This window comes from Lytechinus pictus, chromosome 15 (genome assembly GCF_037042905.1).
Source record: "Lytechinus pictus isolate F3 Inbred chromosome 15, Lp3.0, whole genome shotgun sequence".
Lineage (NCBI taxonomy): Eukaryota > Metazoa > Echinodermata > Echinoidea > Temnopleuroida > Toxopneustidae > Lytechinus > Lytechinus pictus.
This window is the reverse complement of record NC_087259.1, coordinates 5,521,835-5,539,577: the sequence shown is the minus strand read 5'-3', so window position 1 is coordinate 5,539,577 and position 17,743 is coordinate 5,521,835. Positions and strand designations below refer to the sequence as shown.

The 17,743-nt window shown below is 38.9% G+C and overlaps 1 protein-coding gene across 4 annotated transcripts in view; it reads left to right on the top strand.

Moving 5' to 3' along the window:
- LOC129278201 (trichohyalin-like) overlaps positions 1 to 17,743 on the top strand; it is a 40,484-nt gene that overhangs the window by 10,327 nt on the left and 12,414 nt on the right. The window contains exons 4-6 of one of the 4 annotated variants that reach the window (XM_064110589.1): positions 8,355 to 9,827; positions 10,553 to 10,639; positions 12,495 to 12,985. In XM_064110589.1, coding sequence (XP_063966659.1) covers positions 8,355 to 9,827; positions 10,553 to 10,639; positions 12,495 to 12,985 — 2,051 coding nt within the window. Of the gene's footprint in view, positions 1 to 8,354; positions 9,828 to 10,549; positions 10,640 to 12,494; positions 12,986 to 17,743 lie in introns of all 4 variants that reach the window. The other 3 variants (XM_064110587.1, XM_064110590.1, XM_064110588.1) reach the window with 3 other exon arrangements.

Genomic DNA, 17,743 nt, shown 5'->3' with positions numbered 1-17,743 from the left:
ACCGTTATGCTCTCTGTTTACCCAGCCAATTCTGTCATTTGTATTTGACTCGAATTAGCTTTGTTTCTTTTATCCATGTAGCAATTTTTGAATTTGATATTGCTGTCAATTTGTTTGTACGGTCTCTTGTGTTCAAAGGTCTTTAGTTTGTTGTCAAGAAAGACTTTGTCTTTACTTTACATTACAGATACATTTTTTGTATTTTTCCAGGGATAAGGTTGTACTTGTAAATGTAGGATGATGACGATTTTGGATGATGATTTTGGATGATGATGATGATGATGATGATGATATGATGATGATGATGATGATGATGATGATGATGATGATGATGATGATGATGATGATGATGATGATGATGATGATGATGGTGGTGGTGGTGGTGGTGGTGGTGGTGGTGGTGGTGGTGGTGGTGGTGGCGGTTATGATGATGAAAGTAATAATGATGGTGGTGATGATGACGATCGTGATCGTGAAGGTCCTGATCTGTGATTTTCACCAACAAATTAACTCTCAGCCCATCAGATCCAAGGACTTCAGGAGCTTACAATAGTAAATGCCCTCTCAGAATTGTATTCTCAGTAATATTTATCCTCAAGATAATCATAATTGTGTATTATTATCTGGACACATTCACTATTTACTGAAGTGTCTGCTTTGAACTGGACCGACTTCCCAGTGGTACCAAACAAGAAATTAAATGGAATGCATGGATGGTGATGTCCTGCAGAGATGGCATCGTAAGCATTCTTTCTAGCTGTATCATCTAACAGGGAAACTATGGTCAGAGAATGATGATTGCTCGAGGGGCATCCTGCATGGAATTCCTAAGTTTCGTTTTTTTTCTTCAGTTTTTGACCTGTTAACAAGAAAAGGCATATATGTTAGTTTAAGAAAATATGGCCTACATGTTTTTGTATGTTTACCCCTAGTATTTGTTGTCATTTGATGGTATGATCTATGACCCCCCAAAAAAAAAAAAAAAAAAAATATATACAAATAAATAAATAAATAGAGAAACAAAATAAAAGGAATAATGATGATGAAAATAGTAATGATAAATAAATAAATATAAAATTAATTAATAAATAAAAAATAAATAAATGAGTAAATAAATAAATGATGAATGAATAAAGCAATAGATTAATTAATAAATGAATTAATTGATCAATTAATTAATTTTTTATTTACATTTACGTATAATAGATCCTGGTTTAATCAATCTGTGTTTCATTCACAAACGACTTCATGAATGGCTTGTGACCCTTTACTAGGAACTATCAACACCAATTTAATGTGTATCATGCTCCATGAGAATGGATCACCAATCATTCATAAAGTTGCTTGTAACTCAAGAACAGCTTTATGAAACAGCCACTAGGACTGTGTGTTGGATACTGCAAGCATGCTGAGCTGCCTGCAGTGTTTATAGGTCATTAGTGATAGACGTCATCACAAAAATTTATTTTGTCAAGATCTCTGAACGTCATTAGGAGGATTAAACAGATTGACCCATATCAGTTTCTTATTTGACCCACAGCATTCTCTGTATACCCATGGCGTCCATACACAATGTGTTTGAAGCCTCACTCTAAATGTCACCATTTTGATACCTCATTGTATACATGTATATACATTTCTTAAATTTAGAGCTTTATGTACAATACTTGTAGCATGAATAAAATATGGAAATTATCTTGTTGTTTTCCTCAATGTATACAGTAATGCTTGAACCTTTGTATCTTTAGAGAAGTGAAAAACACTCATTCACAATTTGGATCTTTCCACATTTCTCCCTTTATAAACAATCTTTTTCCAATTTTGAAACATTACACAATGTAATGTATCTCCTTTAACCTCATTTACCTATAAATCCTAAACTTATCATGATCTTAAAAAGTGCTTTGTGTCTGCTAGAAATTATGCTACATAAACCAAATATTATTTGCATGTAATACCGACCAATAATTGAAAAAAAATTACTTTTGGATGACCTGTAGTGTTAAATGAAATCTTGTACCTTATCAAAATTCATTAAGAAGGAATCCTTTCTTTTGTATGTGCGACACAACACGCTAATTCTCTCAAATGCATAATAACAAAAGCAGAATATCATTATCTGCATTTCACATTGCCAATATACTTTACAAGATCTGACATATCACACACAGGCACCCACACAATATTAGTCTACTCCCGCAGACTCTTGAAATGATATGTCCATGTTCGTATTATGTGTATTATCTTTGTTGAAACAAGAACATTTCTGCAGCTGAACATGTATACTACAAAGATAATGATAGTCGTAGCAGATGTTGCAAGAAAACATGCGATCAATCACAAATTTCTAATACAAATTTACGATTGATATATCGATAGTAACTATTAGATTTTTGCTTCTTGTTGCATGAAAATTTCAATAGACTTCCTGACATGATGATTATGATTGATTTTTTTTTCACCCAAAATTGACTTGCGATTGATTTCAAGTTTCTTTCAACACCGTGTTAGACTAAAAATAAGACCCTTGTTCGGGTATTGCACTCAGCAAAAGGGTCTGTAGTGGGAGACTACACTTTCCCTCAAAGCACAGCATCTTTGTGTGGTAGATAAGATGGGTGAAAGGATGATGACTGGGACAGATGCGACAGATGCGATCCCAGAGAGTCCAGAGACATGAGGAGAGACATCTCCAGAAAAACTACAAGGGGGGGAATCGTAACTCAATTTGGATATAATCTTTTTGTTTTGGGTAAGCCTAGATTTTTCATATTGTATTATTTCATGCATACACAGTTGTGGCATAATGGTTTAATGAAAAAAAGTTACAGCTGATCAACCTGTAGAATTGAATCCTCAAAATTGAATTGCTTCCATTTGTAAATATAGTATCATCTTTTGTATCAGTAATACCAGTTATAGTTGTTTTTTGTCATGTATAAATTTAGTTGTAATATAGTGTCAGTACATGTAGTTGCGGAGAAGTAGTGGAAGTAGGGGCTCATTTGATTTTCTTGTTATTCTTTGGTAGAAGTAGTAGTATTTAAATGAATGTATGAGATTAAAAGTATAAATCATCATCAATATCCATGTATACTTGTAGACCTGTATGTTACGACATGTATGTCAGGAACGTTCATTTTGCTTTGAAAACCTCCCACATAAATGGACTTATTCCATGGTAAAATTTCTTTAAAAAATACCACCGAATAGAAAGGGATCTCCTAAAACATTGTTAGATAACAACTTGAGCAGCATTATGTCTATATGCTCTTGCAGCATTCTTCCACTTCTTCTTTGGAAAGGTCCAAGGGCGCACTTTAAGTGATTTTCAACAGTTATCAAAAATTCAAACACAAAAACTTACAGGAAGTTACCACATGTAATTATACATGTACATGTAGCATTCAAGTGTATTCTACCCGCGATCATCCATCCACGGTCCACCATCCATCATAATCTGCACAATCTGACCCAATAAAATAGTTCAAGTTGGAATGTACTGAAAACTGGCTGGCTTGATTGAATCGTGGATGAGAAAGATTGCATTCAAGCGATTTCAATGGATGTGCAGAGTTCTTAAATTAAGCGTCCTTTTTAGCATGTTTTGAAGTACAATTAATTTCACAGCCAACAAAGAAACTGCTTGAACGTGATTGCAGTGTGAACGTCAAATCTTTGAAGATAAGAAAAATAAATGTTCCTTTGGTGATATTGATAGCCAGGGATCTGCACTTGTTCACATTCACAGACAGTAGTTCTGAGTCCCTGTAGTCATTCATTTTGCCATCAAATGGTATCTACGGGGGGGGGGGGGGGCACTCAAATTATATTTTGATGGGGGTGTGCCTCACAAAAGCCTGAAATGGGGGTCTTAGGAACTGACTTCAAGGGTAAAATACAGGGTCTTGGGATATATAAATATATATCAGGCATGAAAATTCTCCGCGTTTCCGCGGATTTCCGCGTTTTTTGTTTGCTGAATTCCCCCCCCCCCCCAAAAAAAAAAAAAAAAAAAAAAAAAAAAATCAATTTTTTTTAAACCAGGTAAGTGCTATTGCTATTTTTTTTGTATTTTTTAGTTTTTTTTAATTGAATTTTGGACAAAAAATCCATATAAATACTTCATTACAATCATTCAACTCAAACAGGTTTTTGGAGTTGTAAAATTGATAAAACCCAGGAGCTTAAGGGGGCGTTGCCCCCTGGACCCCACCCGTTAGCAGCGAGCGGCAAACCGCTCGCCCGGTGGGCTTCGCCCACCGTCTTGTCAACGACATTTCCAAAACCCTTTCAGCTTTTTTTTTCATACCCAATTTTCATGCCTGATATATACTGGGCTGTGTGAAAAACAAGGTCTACGGAAGGGGATCGCGGTACAGTAGCTAGCGCTGTGCATATATATATGGGCGCTAGCGGAGGGAGTTGTGAAGTCGTGCGTGCAGCTCTCGCATGCGATGCTCGCGCTGGATAATTTTTGCAGGGCAAGGGAACTTAGATGTTTTGTAGCGGATCTGAAAAAGGTATTTTCGGTCTGAAAAAGGGGTCATCAAAGCGGCACGTCCCTGGATTACCACCATTATATGTGAGTGCCCACTCCCCCCCTGTTGGTAACAGTCAAAATCAAGGGTTTCATTTAATTTAGCATTGAAACAGGCAAAGTTACCGTGAAAGTAACTTTTATGCAACAGACTCCTTGGGGCCGTTTCATAAAGCTGTTCGTAAGTTACATGTACATGTAAGAGTGACTTAAAGAACAACTGGTGATCTTTTCTAAAGCACTAAAGCATTGCCAATGAAAATACCATTCACCACAAGAAAGGATCACCAGTCGTTCTTAAAGTCGCTCTTAACTTACGTACAGCTTTATGAAACACCCACCCGATCTCTTGAGAAAACAATCCTTTTTCATGTTTTCTTGTGTCATCACACTAATCAGATGAACCTTTTCAGTTAATTCTGATGTCTGTCTGTTACAAACACATACATGTACATCTACATATATACGTACATGTTTGCATTTGGCTATAAACACAGTCTTTGGTGCATCTGACCTGATACTGGCTTGCAAAGGACGCCAAAGGTTCAATGTAATCATACACTGCTAATGATCACTCTGTCAAGTAATTATGCAGAGCTCTGATACTGCAAGTGATAATTGATAGACCTGTAACGATTCTTCTCATGCCTGGAAATTCATTTTCATCGCAGACTGAGATTGTCTATAAATATCTTTCACACTTACAGCGTACATGTATGTGTATTTGGTACTCCTGTTGTGAATGTGAACAGGGTTTTGAATTTAAACTGAAGATGATGCTCTTTCTCCAATGAATGGGAATGTCCCTATTGTATCTGTATTCAACACCCTTCCTTTACTGAATGGGAAGGAAGATCATATCTGGATTCAATACCCTTTATTCATTGAATGGGAAAAGTGACTATTGTATCTGTGGATTAGTCTTCTGACTTTGAAACAGAGGGTTGTGGGTTCAAATCCCAGCCATGACGTAATTTCCTTCAGCAAGAAATTTATCCACACTGTGCTGCACTCAACCCAGGTGAGGTGAGTGGGTACCCGGTAGGAAGAAATTCCTTGAATGCTTTGAGCGTCTAGGCAGCCCAGCTAAAGCCGGGGTAATAATAATAGCAGGGCCCACTGAGAGAACAGTTTTCAGAACTGTGGCTTCCCTGGGTAAATATACCTATATTAATATTATATTATTATTATTCAATACCCTCTCTTTCGTGAATGGAAAAGGGAGTATTATATGTATACTGGATTCAAATCCCTTTCTTTCGTGAATGGAAAAGGGACTTGGGACTTGATAAGAGTTACTCTATCAAGTTTTTTCGTGGTGAAAAGGAGACTTGGGCTTTAATTTGGATTAGCCACCCTTTTTTCAGTGAAAGGGACTGTCTCTCAGAATTTAATCTGGATTTTAAATCGTTTTTTTTTCAGGGAGTGTGAAAGGGCCCTCAGCCATGCTTATTATACATCAATCCAAGTCCATCGAAGGCCATATTCATGGATGCTCTGTTGACTGGCCTTGGAGACCATCTTATTGGTCTTTGGTATTTGTTATGCCCCTTTTTGTTGTTTTCCCATTTGTGCTGTAAATATAGGTTCAATTACCACTTGGTGCACTAGTGCCCCCTTTACTACCTGAGCCCTCGGTCCTCTTGTTGCTTGCTTACAAGTATTATTGAATATCTTTTAGCAGTCAGGTGAAAAAAAATCACCAACACAACGTGCCCTGGTGTAGCCTATAATCTAGGCAGAGGCTGCAGTTATTGTCTTTGCTGTTATGCTGAACGCAAACGATACGTCTGATCTGGCAAAGATTACGCACTGTGGCTGCGTTAGCAGCCACCGCCTATTCACTCCCGTCTGCCCAATCAATATTCATGTATTCATCTCGTCGTTTGACATGTTGTGGTACCGGTACCTGTATTGCTGTCGTGTGCCAACGACATGAGATCATAAAAGCGAAGATATTATCATTACACAGAGGGATTGCGTGGTAGATTTCACTTTTTCTACATCCCTCCCGTCGTCAATAATGCTACGAATGGCAGATTCTAAAAGGTCTTAGAATTTTCCACTAGAAATGCCGAGTTTATCGGCAGCTTAATCCAAACTCTCGCAGAAGTTTCTTGTGTGTACTCGTACTCGCCATTTTGGATGAAGAAAATTACATGTCACATGATTTAGATCTTCTTTCCAACGTGTTTCTGATTGGTCCGATTTATTTTTCTTCATACATATGGATGAGAATTTTTCGTACGAAAAACTGGCGTCATTTCATAGTCGATAATAAAAAAAAAACATCCAAAGCAAGACGGTAGTGTATAGGCGGTGATGCGTAGTCTTCACCAGATCAGACGTATCGCTTACATTCAGCATAACATCAAAGACAAAAACTGCAGCCTCTGCCTAGATTGGTGCTGTGTCTGAAATACTTCCACTGAGCATTGAACTCTGATGGCATTTTATCCAGGCTGTCATATCAATTTGACTTTGTGGCATTGATATAGGACAAGACAGTGGATTAGTGTGAGCTGTATTTTTTTCAATCTGTTATCAAGTTCATGGGCACATGTGTCATGTAAGCGATGCAATACATATTTTTATACTGTACTTTAAAGTCGAAAACATTTTCTCAGAACATGTACACTGTATGTACTGTGTACAGGGGTGTACATGTACCTGGTTTTCATGTATGTGTAGTATAAATTTCATGGGCATTTGTCGGGGGGGGGGGAGTCTGCACAGGGATTATTCTGCTTCTGCCCATTCCCAAGTAAAAACCCATTACATACAAGAACTGGATGTTCCTTGTGCAAAACTATGGGAATTACAGAAATCAGTACCAAGTCGACAGGTTAACTAATGTGTAGAATCAAACATTTTCATTGACTGTTGCGCAACTTAGAATAGTAGAGCTGCACATTTGGTCATTTTCAGGGCTTTATCCCTCTCACCTTCTCCAGTTGAGTGAAAATCCTAATTGTAGTCTTTAACTTTTCATAGATCTGTATATAATGTACATTGCCAAACAGGTTTAATACATGATCTTTGAATGAGCTGACAGCTTTACCCATGTACATTGTGTGATGTGTGTGTTGGTGAGAGTTTGTTTTATATCGATTCACCAGATCAGTTCCTTTACTTTTAATAGATAACAGGGTTTTGAGCCTTTATACAACAATCTAACCAGGTGACTTAACTATAAAATTACATACATGTATTAAACTAGTCATCTGCTTATTCTTTCATTTGATTGTTGTGTGAGGAAAAGATGTAGCAAATGTCTTTCAAAATATTCTTTGTATTCAATTTTTTTCTCTCTCTCTCTTCTTTGTATTCAATTAACAGAAGAAGCCATACTTCCGGCCAGGATTCCAATGATAATCACTGTACAATGTTCAGATTGCTGCTATGGCAGTGCAATTATTAGGATATTTTGTCAATTATTTTTGGCTATTTCATCAATTTTTCAAATACATGTTTCAATTATGTATGAATACACTTATTCTTCGCATTTCAGTTCTGTTTGTACTATTTTCTTCTCATTTCCAACAACAGTACAAATACCCTGTATTTCATTGTGTTAATGTTATGAATTTTAAAACTAACAATTCTTTTCCACCAGGTTATGTCTATGGGGATACCTTCTCTGTAGGTGCCTATGGCATACATATTGTCATATCCATAACTGTAATATGCATGCACATGTATCATATCTGATATACATGTAGACCTCTCCTGTTATGATGCAAGTAAGGTAATGAGCATTTGTCTTAGAAAAATGTTTTAAAGTGTAATTTGAATTCTTGATGCTTACTTGCAGCAGCGTAGTCCAGATGCTCCACCCCCTGGAGATGATGATGATGATGATGGAAAGAAAAGAAAAGCAGCCAGCAAGGCCAGAAGAAGGGAGAGACGGAAACAGGAGAGAGAAAAGCGGGAGGCTGAAAATAATGCAGAATCTGCTTTATGGGATGTTGTCACGTCCATCGTTAGCTTCCCAGACGACGGTGAAGAAGAAGATCGGGAATCCCGGGGTCAGACTGCAAGGAATCAAGATCCAAGAGTGCGTGGATCCCGAGAACGAGACTTGATGGAACGGGAACTAAGAGAGCGGGAGTTACGAGATCGAGAACTCAGGGAGCGAGCCTTGAGAGAGCGCGAATTGGTGGAGCGACAAATATGGGAACGAAATGTGAGAGAGCGAGAAATGAGAGAACAAGAATTGAGGGAAAGGGATTTAAGAGAGCAGGAACAGGAATCAAGGGAGAAGAAATTGCGAGAAATCGACCAGAGAACGCAAGATCCGAGGGAACGTAATCTGAGGGAAAGAGCATCAAGAGCCTTAAGCGAAGGGCCTTCTAGACGAGAGGAACATAGACCGGGAGATGGTCGGGATGATAGGCTTAGAAGCAGTGGGAGTGATCGCAGGAGAGATGATGACGACCGGAGAAACGCTGATGATCGAAGAAGAGATGACGGACGGAGAGATGATCGTGATCGAAAGCAGGATGCTACCCGAGGAAGAGAAGAGGATCGAAGGAGGGATGAGGATCGAAGAAGAGACGAGGATCGAAAGAGGGATGAGGATCGACGGAAGAAAGAAGATCGAAGAAGAGACGAGGATCGAAGGAGGAATGAAGATCGAAAAAGAGGTGAGGATCGAAGGAAGGATGAGGATCGCAGGAGGGATGAGAATAGAAGGAGGGATGACAGCAGAAGCAGAGGACAAAAGGAGACTAGCCCAAGTTCAAGAGATCGTCAACCAGGCAGCAGAAGTCAGGACAGGCACACCGATGACCGGGACAGTCGAGACAGGTATAAAGATGGTCAGAAGAGTCGCAGTTCCAGTCGAGGAAATGTAAAAGATTCAGATACCAGTAAAAACCCTGACAGAGGATCATCCCAGCAAGGCCCATCAAAGGATCGAGATGCCTCAAAGGCCAGGAAACCTTTCATCGCCAGTCAGCAGTGGACGGGTAACCAGTTTCAAGAGACCTGGAACCAAGCAGTCATACAGTCTCAAGAAGAGTGGGCCGAGAAAGCCAAGAAGGAAGAACCGACGAGCCTAGCTCATATAGCGAAAACCCAGGAACATGTTAAGAAGGCATTTAACAAGGATGACCTGATGCAGCAACCCATGGACATAGACAGTGACGGTGACGAACCCGTCTCGCAGATGATTATGGAGGAGATGGCCAAGGAAACGGCGCATGCAGCTGTGAATAAAATCCGGGGGATCCTGAGGACAGCCGGGAAACAAAACCAGAAAGAAGGAAACCTGAAAGGAGACAAGGTGAGCCAATACTTCTCCATGTTGACCAAAGCTGTCTGTATTCAATTTAAATCATTTTATTTTACTTTAATGATGATATTAAGCTGAAGCCCAAAGACTTACAGAACACTATTGTTATATAGGGTTAACCCTGCCGAATGATGTGCAATTAATGCGTCACATCAAAGAAGTGCTACAGAAAGTCTGCACAGCTCAGATTTTGGGCAAATACAGTATTTAGAGTGCATAATGCCATCATTCTCTAAAACATAACGTCAAATTTTACTGATTTAATTGAGTTTTCATAGTTACTGTATATTTAAAAGAAATGATAATGAATAGGGCTAATATTCTAGTAGCTTAAGTTGGCACATCTTATATCCATCACTGGAAGATCTGAATGTGGCATTTTGATATATGACAAGAAGGAATGTTTTCTTTCATAAAATGGCAACTATCTTAAACTGACATTGCACCCCTAGTTCCTTATTTTGGCCTATTTACTGAAACAGTCAAGGCAACTTTTTGTTTTTGTTGATCAATGTGGACGGTCGCATTTGCCTCTATCCTGTGTGGAAGTATTACGCTATAGTACATCTTTTCAGTGAAACTACATTGACAGTCCTTTTTTAATTGATTTTTTTTATATCCACTTTCAAACGAGGAAGCGATCATAAACATTTCACCATGTAGGCCTACAGTATGATATGGGCTTACATCTTCATCCTCTTTATTCATTTCAGAAGAACCTTAACTTTCAGTGGACTGACAAGTCTAAAACAAAGGGTGACTTTAGGTGCATTATTTGCTCTCTAAACTTCACAACTCAAGCGGTAAGTTCTTTGTCTGTAAGGTTTCTTTAATAGGAAGCTGTTCTGGCTTGTAAAAGCTTCCTATCATGACCGTAGAGAGTGTATGTGGATTGGTGGCACGTCATTTGCTCCGGGGACAATTTATCTGGGCTCTATTTCGTCTAAGATATAGGGTTGGGTTAGAGATGCAATAGGGTTTATGTTAAGTTTAGGTTTAGGTTTGGGATCGGGTATAGTCACTGTGTTAAATCCAGGGTTAAAATTGGACATTCCGTTAATGTATGGAATTTGCAGCAGAGCAATTGTCGCAGGAGCAAATGTCATGGCATCAAGCTATTTGCTATTTGTTTATACAGTGCATATAAGAAATAAAGGTGATCTGAAGTAAGAAGGGTAATCTTTGAATATATTACAATTAACATTTACCAGAATGTATATAAAGGAGCAACTCCTTACCTTTTTATTAATACCTCATTTGTACCACTGACACCATACATGGCTAAATGAATTACTTTCAGATACAAGAGGCATATATTCTATTTTTCCAAGGCTTTGTTAAAATGAGTAAAGTAAATCGAGACTGAGTAGTCAGTGAGGAATAAAAATCTCTTCAGCCTTTAATACTTGCATTATACCTCAGTTGCTCTACAGCGGCCTTACGGTGAATTGAAAACGGCCATTTTATTCCTTTTTATTCAAACCACCTGCATGTAGCTATTACAAAAAATGTTAAAACGGCTGTTTTGGACTCGCCGCAAAAAGAAGATGTCCATTGACAGAGGAATCAGTTATCTGAGTTTCTGAGGCTCTTATTCAAATCTTGGAAAAAATTGAATTTGTACCTGATGTCTTCAACATCATTAAGTTGAGTCATGAGTGGTGTAAAAGATACTAGTATACAAATATTGACTGTGCATGAGGATGACAGTGGAGATCATCACTCCCTCTGTGCTTTTCTGACCAGCCCCCTTCTATCACCCCAAGGCCTCAGGGTGATAGAAGGGGGCCGGTATAAAGTCAAATCCCTGAGATGGTGATAGGCAGAATAGCACCGCGTCACATGATGCAGTTTTGACCAATCAGTGATAACAATCGTAGTATGAGGTATATAATAGGGTATCAATAGTAAGCTAAAGAGTTGCTCTTTCATATTATTTTGTTTATTTTTGGCAAGGAAAATATTCAAAATGAGATGTTGGAGCAATTTGATAGTGTGCAACGATCATTTATATGAATTTAGCTTAACTTACATGTACATGGACTAATGCTGAAGCAATAGTCAATTTTATAGTTTAGAATTATCGTTTATATGAATTTAGGTTAATAACTTATATCTGCAAATAGAAGTATATTTGACATAACTGTATTCTCTTGATGTATTGCCTTTATGTTAATTATTTAGAGTATCAAGATGTTATTGTGATAAAGGGAACACATATAAACAAATTCCTTCTGCCAAAGAAAGATTTAAATATTTTTTTAATGTACATTTTATGTTGTTTATGTGGTTTTCTGGAGATAAAATGTCAATGAAGTTCTGCTTTTTTATTTCATTGTTAAATAATAGATGTTCAAATTAGGCCTCCTTCATGTGATATCAAGATGATAATGTAGCCATACCAACTTCAGATGCATTCTTATTTTCCATAACATTCTCATTGCAGTGAAAGGAAAGAACCATTTTATTTTTGTTGTGACAACCTGGTGATGATACTTGTGCATATCCTTGTGCTCTTGAGGTTTTTTTTCCGAACTAATGTGTAGGAAACTACCATATCTGTATTATTCTCTTTCTTGGATGATTGTCAATACTTTTATGGCTTTCGGTGTTGACAGGTATGTAACTATATCTGATGTCTGCTTCACTCTTATTTAGCTTTTCATAAAACACTGCTTGACCCCTGAGCATCTCGAGAAGCTCAAGGTTCGTCGAGAGAAAGAAGAAGCTCTTTTAGAGTATTACAACCGCCCTAAGAGTGCCAGCAAGGACAAGGCCAGTGCAGACCTGAAGCAAAAGGAAGATGCTAGCATCTCCAGCTCAAGAGGAGCGAAAGGCTCAACTAACTTAGACTCTCAAGGAAAAGCCAGTACGTCCTTCAGGAAGTCGGGTACGGTAGGTGAGCTGTTGGAGCGGCAACAGAGAGGGTCCAACCGGCAACCATCCTCAAGGGAAATGGAGATTGATGACTCCGTAAAGGAGTCTTCGGGAGGCCCTGCAACCTTGTCCAATGAAGAGCTGTCGATGATTGAGGCCATGGCCAGTCAGGAGAGCGAACAGGCTGATCTAATGACTGGTCATGAATCTAGCTCCGTTCCTTGGACAGACAACATCCAATCTGCAAAGGAAGTAATAAAAGTTGATGACAGGTAAGATCCGAAGGAGAAAGCATTTTAGAAATAGCAGTAATTCATTAACATTGGTTAACTTTGCTTTCTCCTAAAGCACCGAAGCGGGAGCAAATGAAACTCGCCAAATAGATCTAGCCATTTCCAAATTAAGCATTACTCTTGAGTTCAACATTCAATAGATTGATTGTGCGTTCTAATCGTATGTTGAAAAAAAAAGCAATATAATGGAACTTGAAGTTCTGTTCTTTTTACCTTATACCTCATTGGTCTTGGAAATATTTCCCTTTTTACATGACAAAGAAGAAGAACTCAACCATGCCGATTCCTCTGTGGCTACATTACTTCATCATCATCCGTTAAAGTACAGTCCACCAGGTTGGTGTATCACCGTACTTGTATCATTGCACAAGTGATGTATGTCTTTATGGATAAAATAATGGAAGGACAAGACATTGATGGAAGGAGGATCAGCGGATTCAGATATTAGTACAGTCTTGATTGGAATTCTGATTTTACTTTTGTCGCACTTGGACATACATGTTGCCCTACAATATTTGCGTTTCCAGGGCTATTTTCTCACATTTTGAACAGCAGTGACAACACTTCCTCCCAATCTTTACAGTATGATAATCCAGTGTGACCATAGCTGTGTGAGATGGCACCACATATGACACTTGAAAGTCAGTCTGCATTCATGGGGAGCAGTGTCACTTGCTGACCCCAGGCTTTGTGGAAAGCATTGGAAGTAGCTGTAAACAGAGATACATGTATCTTTGGGGGAAGAACCAGCGACAAATTCTTTGGCAAAGCCTGCTTTGATAGCCTCTGGCAACTGTCAGGCCTGGGAAAGTGAGGTAATGACCTTATAGAAAGTGGAATTACATCACGTCTGCTGGTCATAAAATCTCATTCTCCTCTGGGTTGTTTGTACCTGAATGGTGTCAAATTCCCCATGAAAACACACACGATAATGCCAGATATATTGTTACTCTGTGGGATTTACTTAATGCTATCATGAGGGCAAGACCATGAAGCTCTGGTCCTTGAAAATATAATTCTTTCAGAGTCTTTTATGACAGACATACATGTAGAGTAGACAAAGGTACAACGTGAATAAAGAACAGCCTACAAGGTAGTGATTCATGTACTTACATTACAAATGTCTTAGTGAGTCTAATGCACCTCTATGATGTAGAATGGGTTAATGAATGGAAGTTTTCAGTTTTTTAAAAGATTGTTGTATTTGATGCAGAAGCTGTCTGGATAAATGAATATAGGTGTTTTTGGTGAATGATTTGGATTTCATCTACTGTAGATACATAAGTCCTTGATGTAGAGTATAGATTCACCCAAGCGAATGGTTGAACAGACTGAAAAAGTTAATGCAAAATTCTTTCTTTATCTAAGCATACACTTTGTCTTTGGAGATATTGAAAATAGAACTTGGTGTTCTAGAGGTGATGATCAAATTAGGTCATGGGGTGATTGACTATGCTGTTCGTGATTTAGAAACAAAAGACTCCCTTCATGATGAAGCCAAAGTCATGTGCAGCAACAAAAAGAAAGATGCTTCTGTAACCTTCTATACTTGCATCATACTTTGATAAGGCGCAATATCTGTCATCTCTTGAGCCTGGCACTAAAATATTGTCATATCCAAATTGGCCTTTGTGCTAGGGATTCTGGTTCTTTCTGACCTAGGGTCAAATTGTGTATTGTATGAGATTGGTGTCATCAACTGCGTTCTTGCAATATTTCAAAGATATCCAGCAGGGATTGACGAAAGAAGTGAGAAATCATGTTGTCCTGGTGATGTGATAGAAAGTGAAGTTGATGGCAATATTTATATTTTGAGTTACAGGGATGGACATCTTGTTTGGTCCTGATGATGGCAAAAGATCCACCTAGAGTATCATAAAGAACCATAGAAAAATGATTGAAGAGCCATCAGTCAGCCTATTGATCTCTTTGGACTCTAGATTCTGGTGATACAACCAAACCAGCGATGAATACCGCGGGAACTACTTTGAGAGTCGATCTAGACTGAGGGGACCCTACCCATCTGGATGTTGATAAAGACCGTCAGGAGAAACAACTGGTAAAGACCAGTGGAGTCATTGTACAGTGACCATTCAGAACTCTGGAGGAACAACTGCCAGTAGTTGAGCTGTTAGATTGGCCAGAGAGAGAGTCCAACCGGCAACCATTCTCAAGAAAAAAGGACATTGATGTATCTGTAAAGGGGTCGTCTGGAGGTCATGCAACCTTGTCCAATGAAAATCTTTCTATGATTGACGACTGAGGCCGTGGCCAGTAAGGAGAGCGAACAGGCTGATCTGTATTCCTGGTAATATGAAAAAATGTGAAGCCAAATTTTTATTTGTTGTAGGGAAAGCCATCTTGTATTAGCACTTGGAGATTTTGTCCTTATGATGGCAAAGGATCCATAGTGTACCAATGTACCATGATAGAAGAGTCAGCAGTCAGCCTTTTGAGGATCTGTTTGGATTGTAGATTCTGGTGATGAACTACTGTAAACCAGCGATAGATACCACAGTGAACTACTTTGAAGAGCAGTATAATCAATGAAGTCTGAAGGATTACTACTGATCTGGATGCTGACAAAGGACCAGAGGAGTTCAGAACTCTGGAGGAACAATTGTCAGTAGGTGAACCACTGGAGCAGCTGCAGAGGGAGAACGAAATTGATGTATCTGTAAAAGAGTCTTCAGGGGGTCCTGCAACCTTGTCCACTGAATAGCTGTCTATGATTGAGGCCATGGCCAGTCAGGAGAGCAAACAGTCTGATCCGTAATCCTGGTGATCTAAAAGAAAGTCAAGCTGATGGCAATAATTTTAGTTTTACTGGTAGGAACAGACGTCTTTTATTTGCACTTAGAGTTTTGGCCCTGATGATGTCAAAGGATCCATTGAATACCACAGAGTGCTATTTGATAGAAGAGCCACCAGTCAGACTTTTGAGCCCTTTGGACTCAAGATTTGGTGATACAACCAAACCAACAATAGATACCATACGGAAATGCTTAAAGGAGCAGTATAGTCGATTAAGACTGAGGGATCCCTACCCATCTGGAAGATGACATAGATTATCAGGAGAAACAACTGGCAAGGGCCAGAAATCAAGGAAAAGCCTAAAGTGAAAGTTCTGCACAATGCACTAAAAACAGAGTAAAAGCTGGTATATTCTCAACCAAAAAGGTCTGCTGTCAGTTACCATGATGTCTTCACCAACATCTTGAAGGAATTGGAAGGAAAGGACCATACTTGCTTAAGATAGTGACTAGTCCACCAGATAGATTGGGGAGGATGGAACCCCCTGTGAACAGAGACCTGGGACGATATGCTTTCCCCTCTTCAATTCCATTCTTACAGCTTGTCTTGCTGTGTCAGCAACTTTACGTTCTACAACGTAGGTTTGATGAATCTTGCAGCCAACTATGGACCCCTACGAAAAACAGCATTTGCTGATAGGGTGTTCCATCCCACGAGTGGTAATTACATAAATAAAATAGGGAGAGCTACCAAAACAATTAAAATTTCATGATTGTGAAGAAAAGAACGATTTCTCATGTCGTAGATGACCTGTCGATGGAGAGGCAACCAGTAGATCCAGCAGAAATTCTATCAATATCTGCAATGATGGCTGAAGTATGTGTCACTACTTGACACTGACCATTTTCTTTGTGCAGTTAGGGCTTTTTTTAAATGCCAGCAATAGTAATGACAGGAGCACCATAAGCTACAAGTCATGACAGGACACTCCTTCCATGCTTCTGATGGGGAAATTTATGGATATTGGGCTACGTGATCAAGAAACAGCTAGTCATAATAAGAGACATTAAAGAATCCTGGCCGTGGCATAAACTCGGTAGATGACATGAAAGCTATGTATTGCAGCACAAGCAAACAGTCATTGACTGTCCTATGGTAGATTCTACAAACTGTCTGGACTGTAACTGCAATCATTGTGAGGGTGTAAGCTCTGTAGTATCGGAATAATTCTTTGCCTCAGGGTATCTGAAAGGAGCGCAACCGATGGCATATCCACACACTCTGTGAAACTGAAGCTTCATCACCTGAGTTGCTGTATCTCCATGTGCTTGGCTTAATGATGTACAGCCATAATGGGTCTTAGGATGTATCTGAAAGGCTTTAAAGAGTGCATCTTTGTTTCTACCATTTCTTTTTGCTTCCAGCGATTTTTTTTCTTTGATAGTTCTGAGGACATCCGGATTTATATATAGTTCTTCTGATGACTATCTGGAAGGCTATATAGGATGTATCTATATCTGTACCTGTGCTTCATGCTTCCAAAGATTTTACTATGATAATTTCAAGGATGTATCTGAAACAACCAATATCCACATCACTGAGAGGACTTTAATGTAAAAGGCTTCATAGGACACATCTACATGTATACCTGGTGGTGCTATGCTTCCTGGGAGGAATCGCAAGAAATTTGGGTGTTCAGTGCTTCTGTGGTTGTATCTGGAGTGCATCTTCAAGGCATTCTGTCAATGGCTAATGCTGTAGTCGCTTCATGGGAGGTACATGTAGCACACCATTAGCGGTTATGACTGAACATCGCTCTCCTATCGTATTGGTTTACAAGAAATTGGAGTCATCCACATTAAGATTTTTCCACAATAAGATATTTTATTAAAAATTAACCAACTTTTAGAATAATACTTCAGTGCTCTTATACCGAATGGAATTATTATTTTGCTACTCCAAAACTGTTGGTTTGTTCTCTGT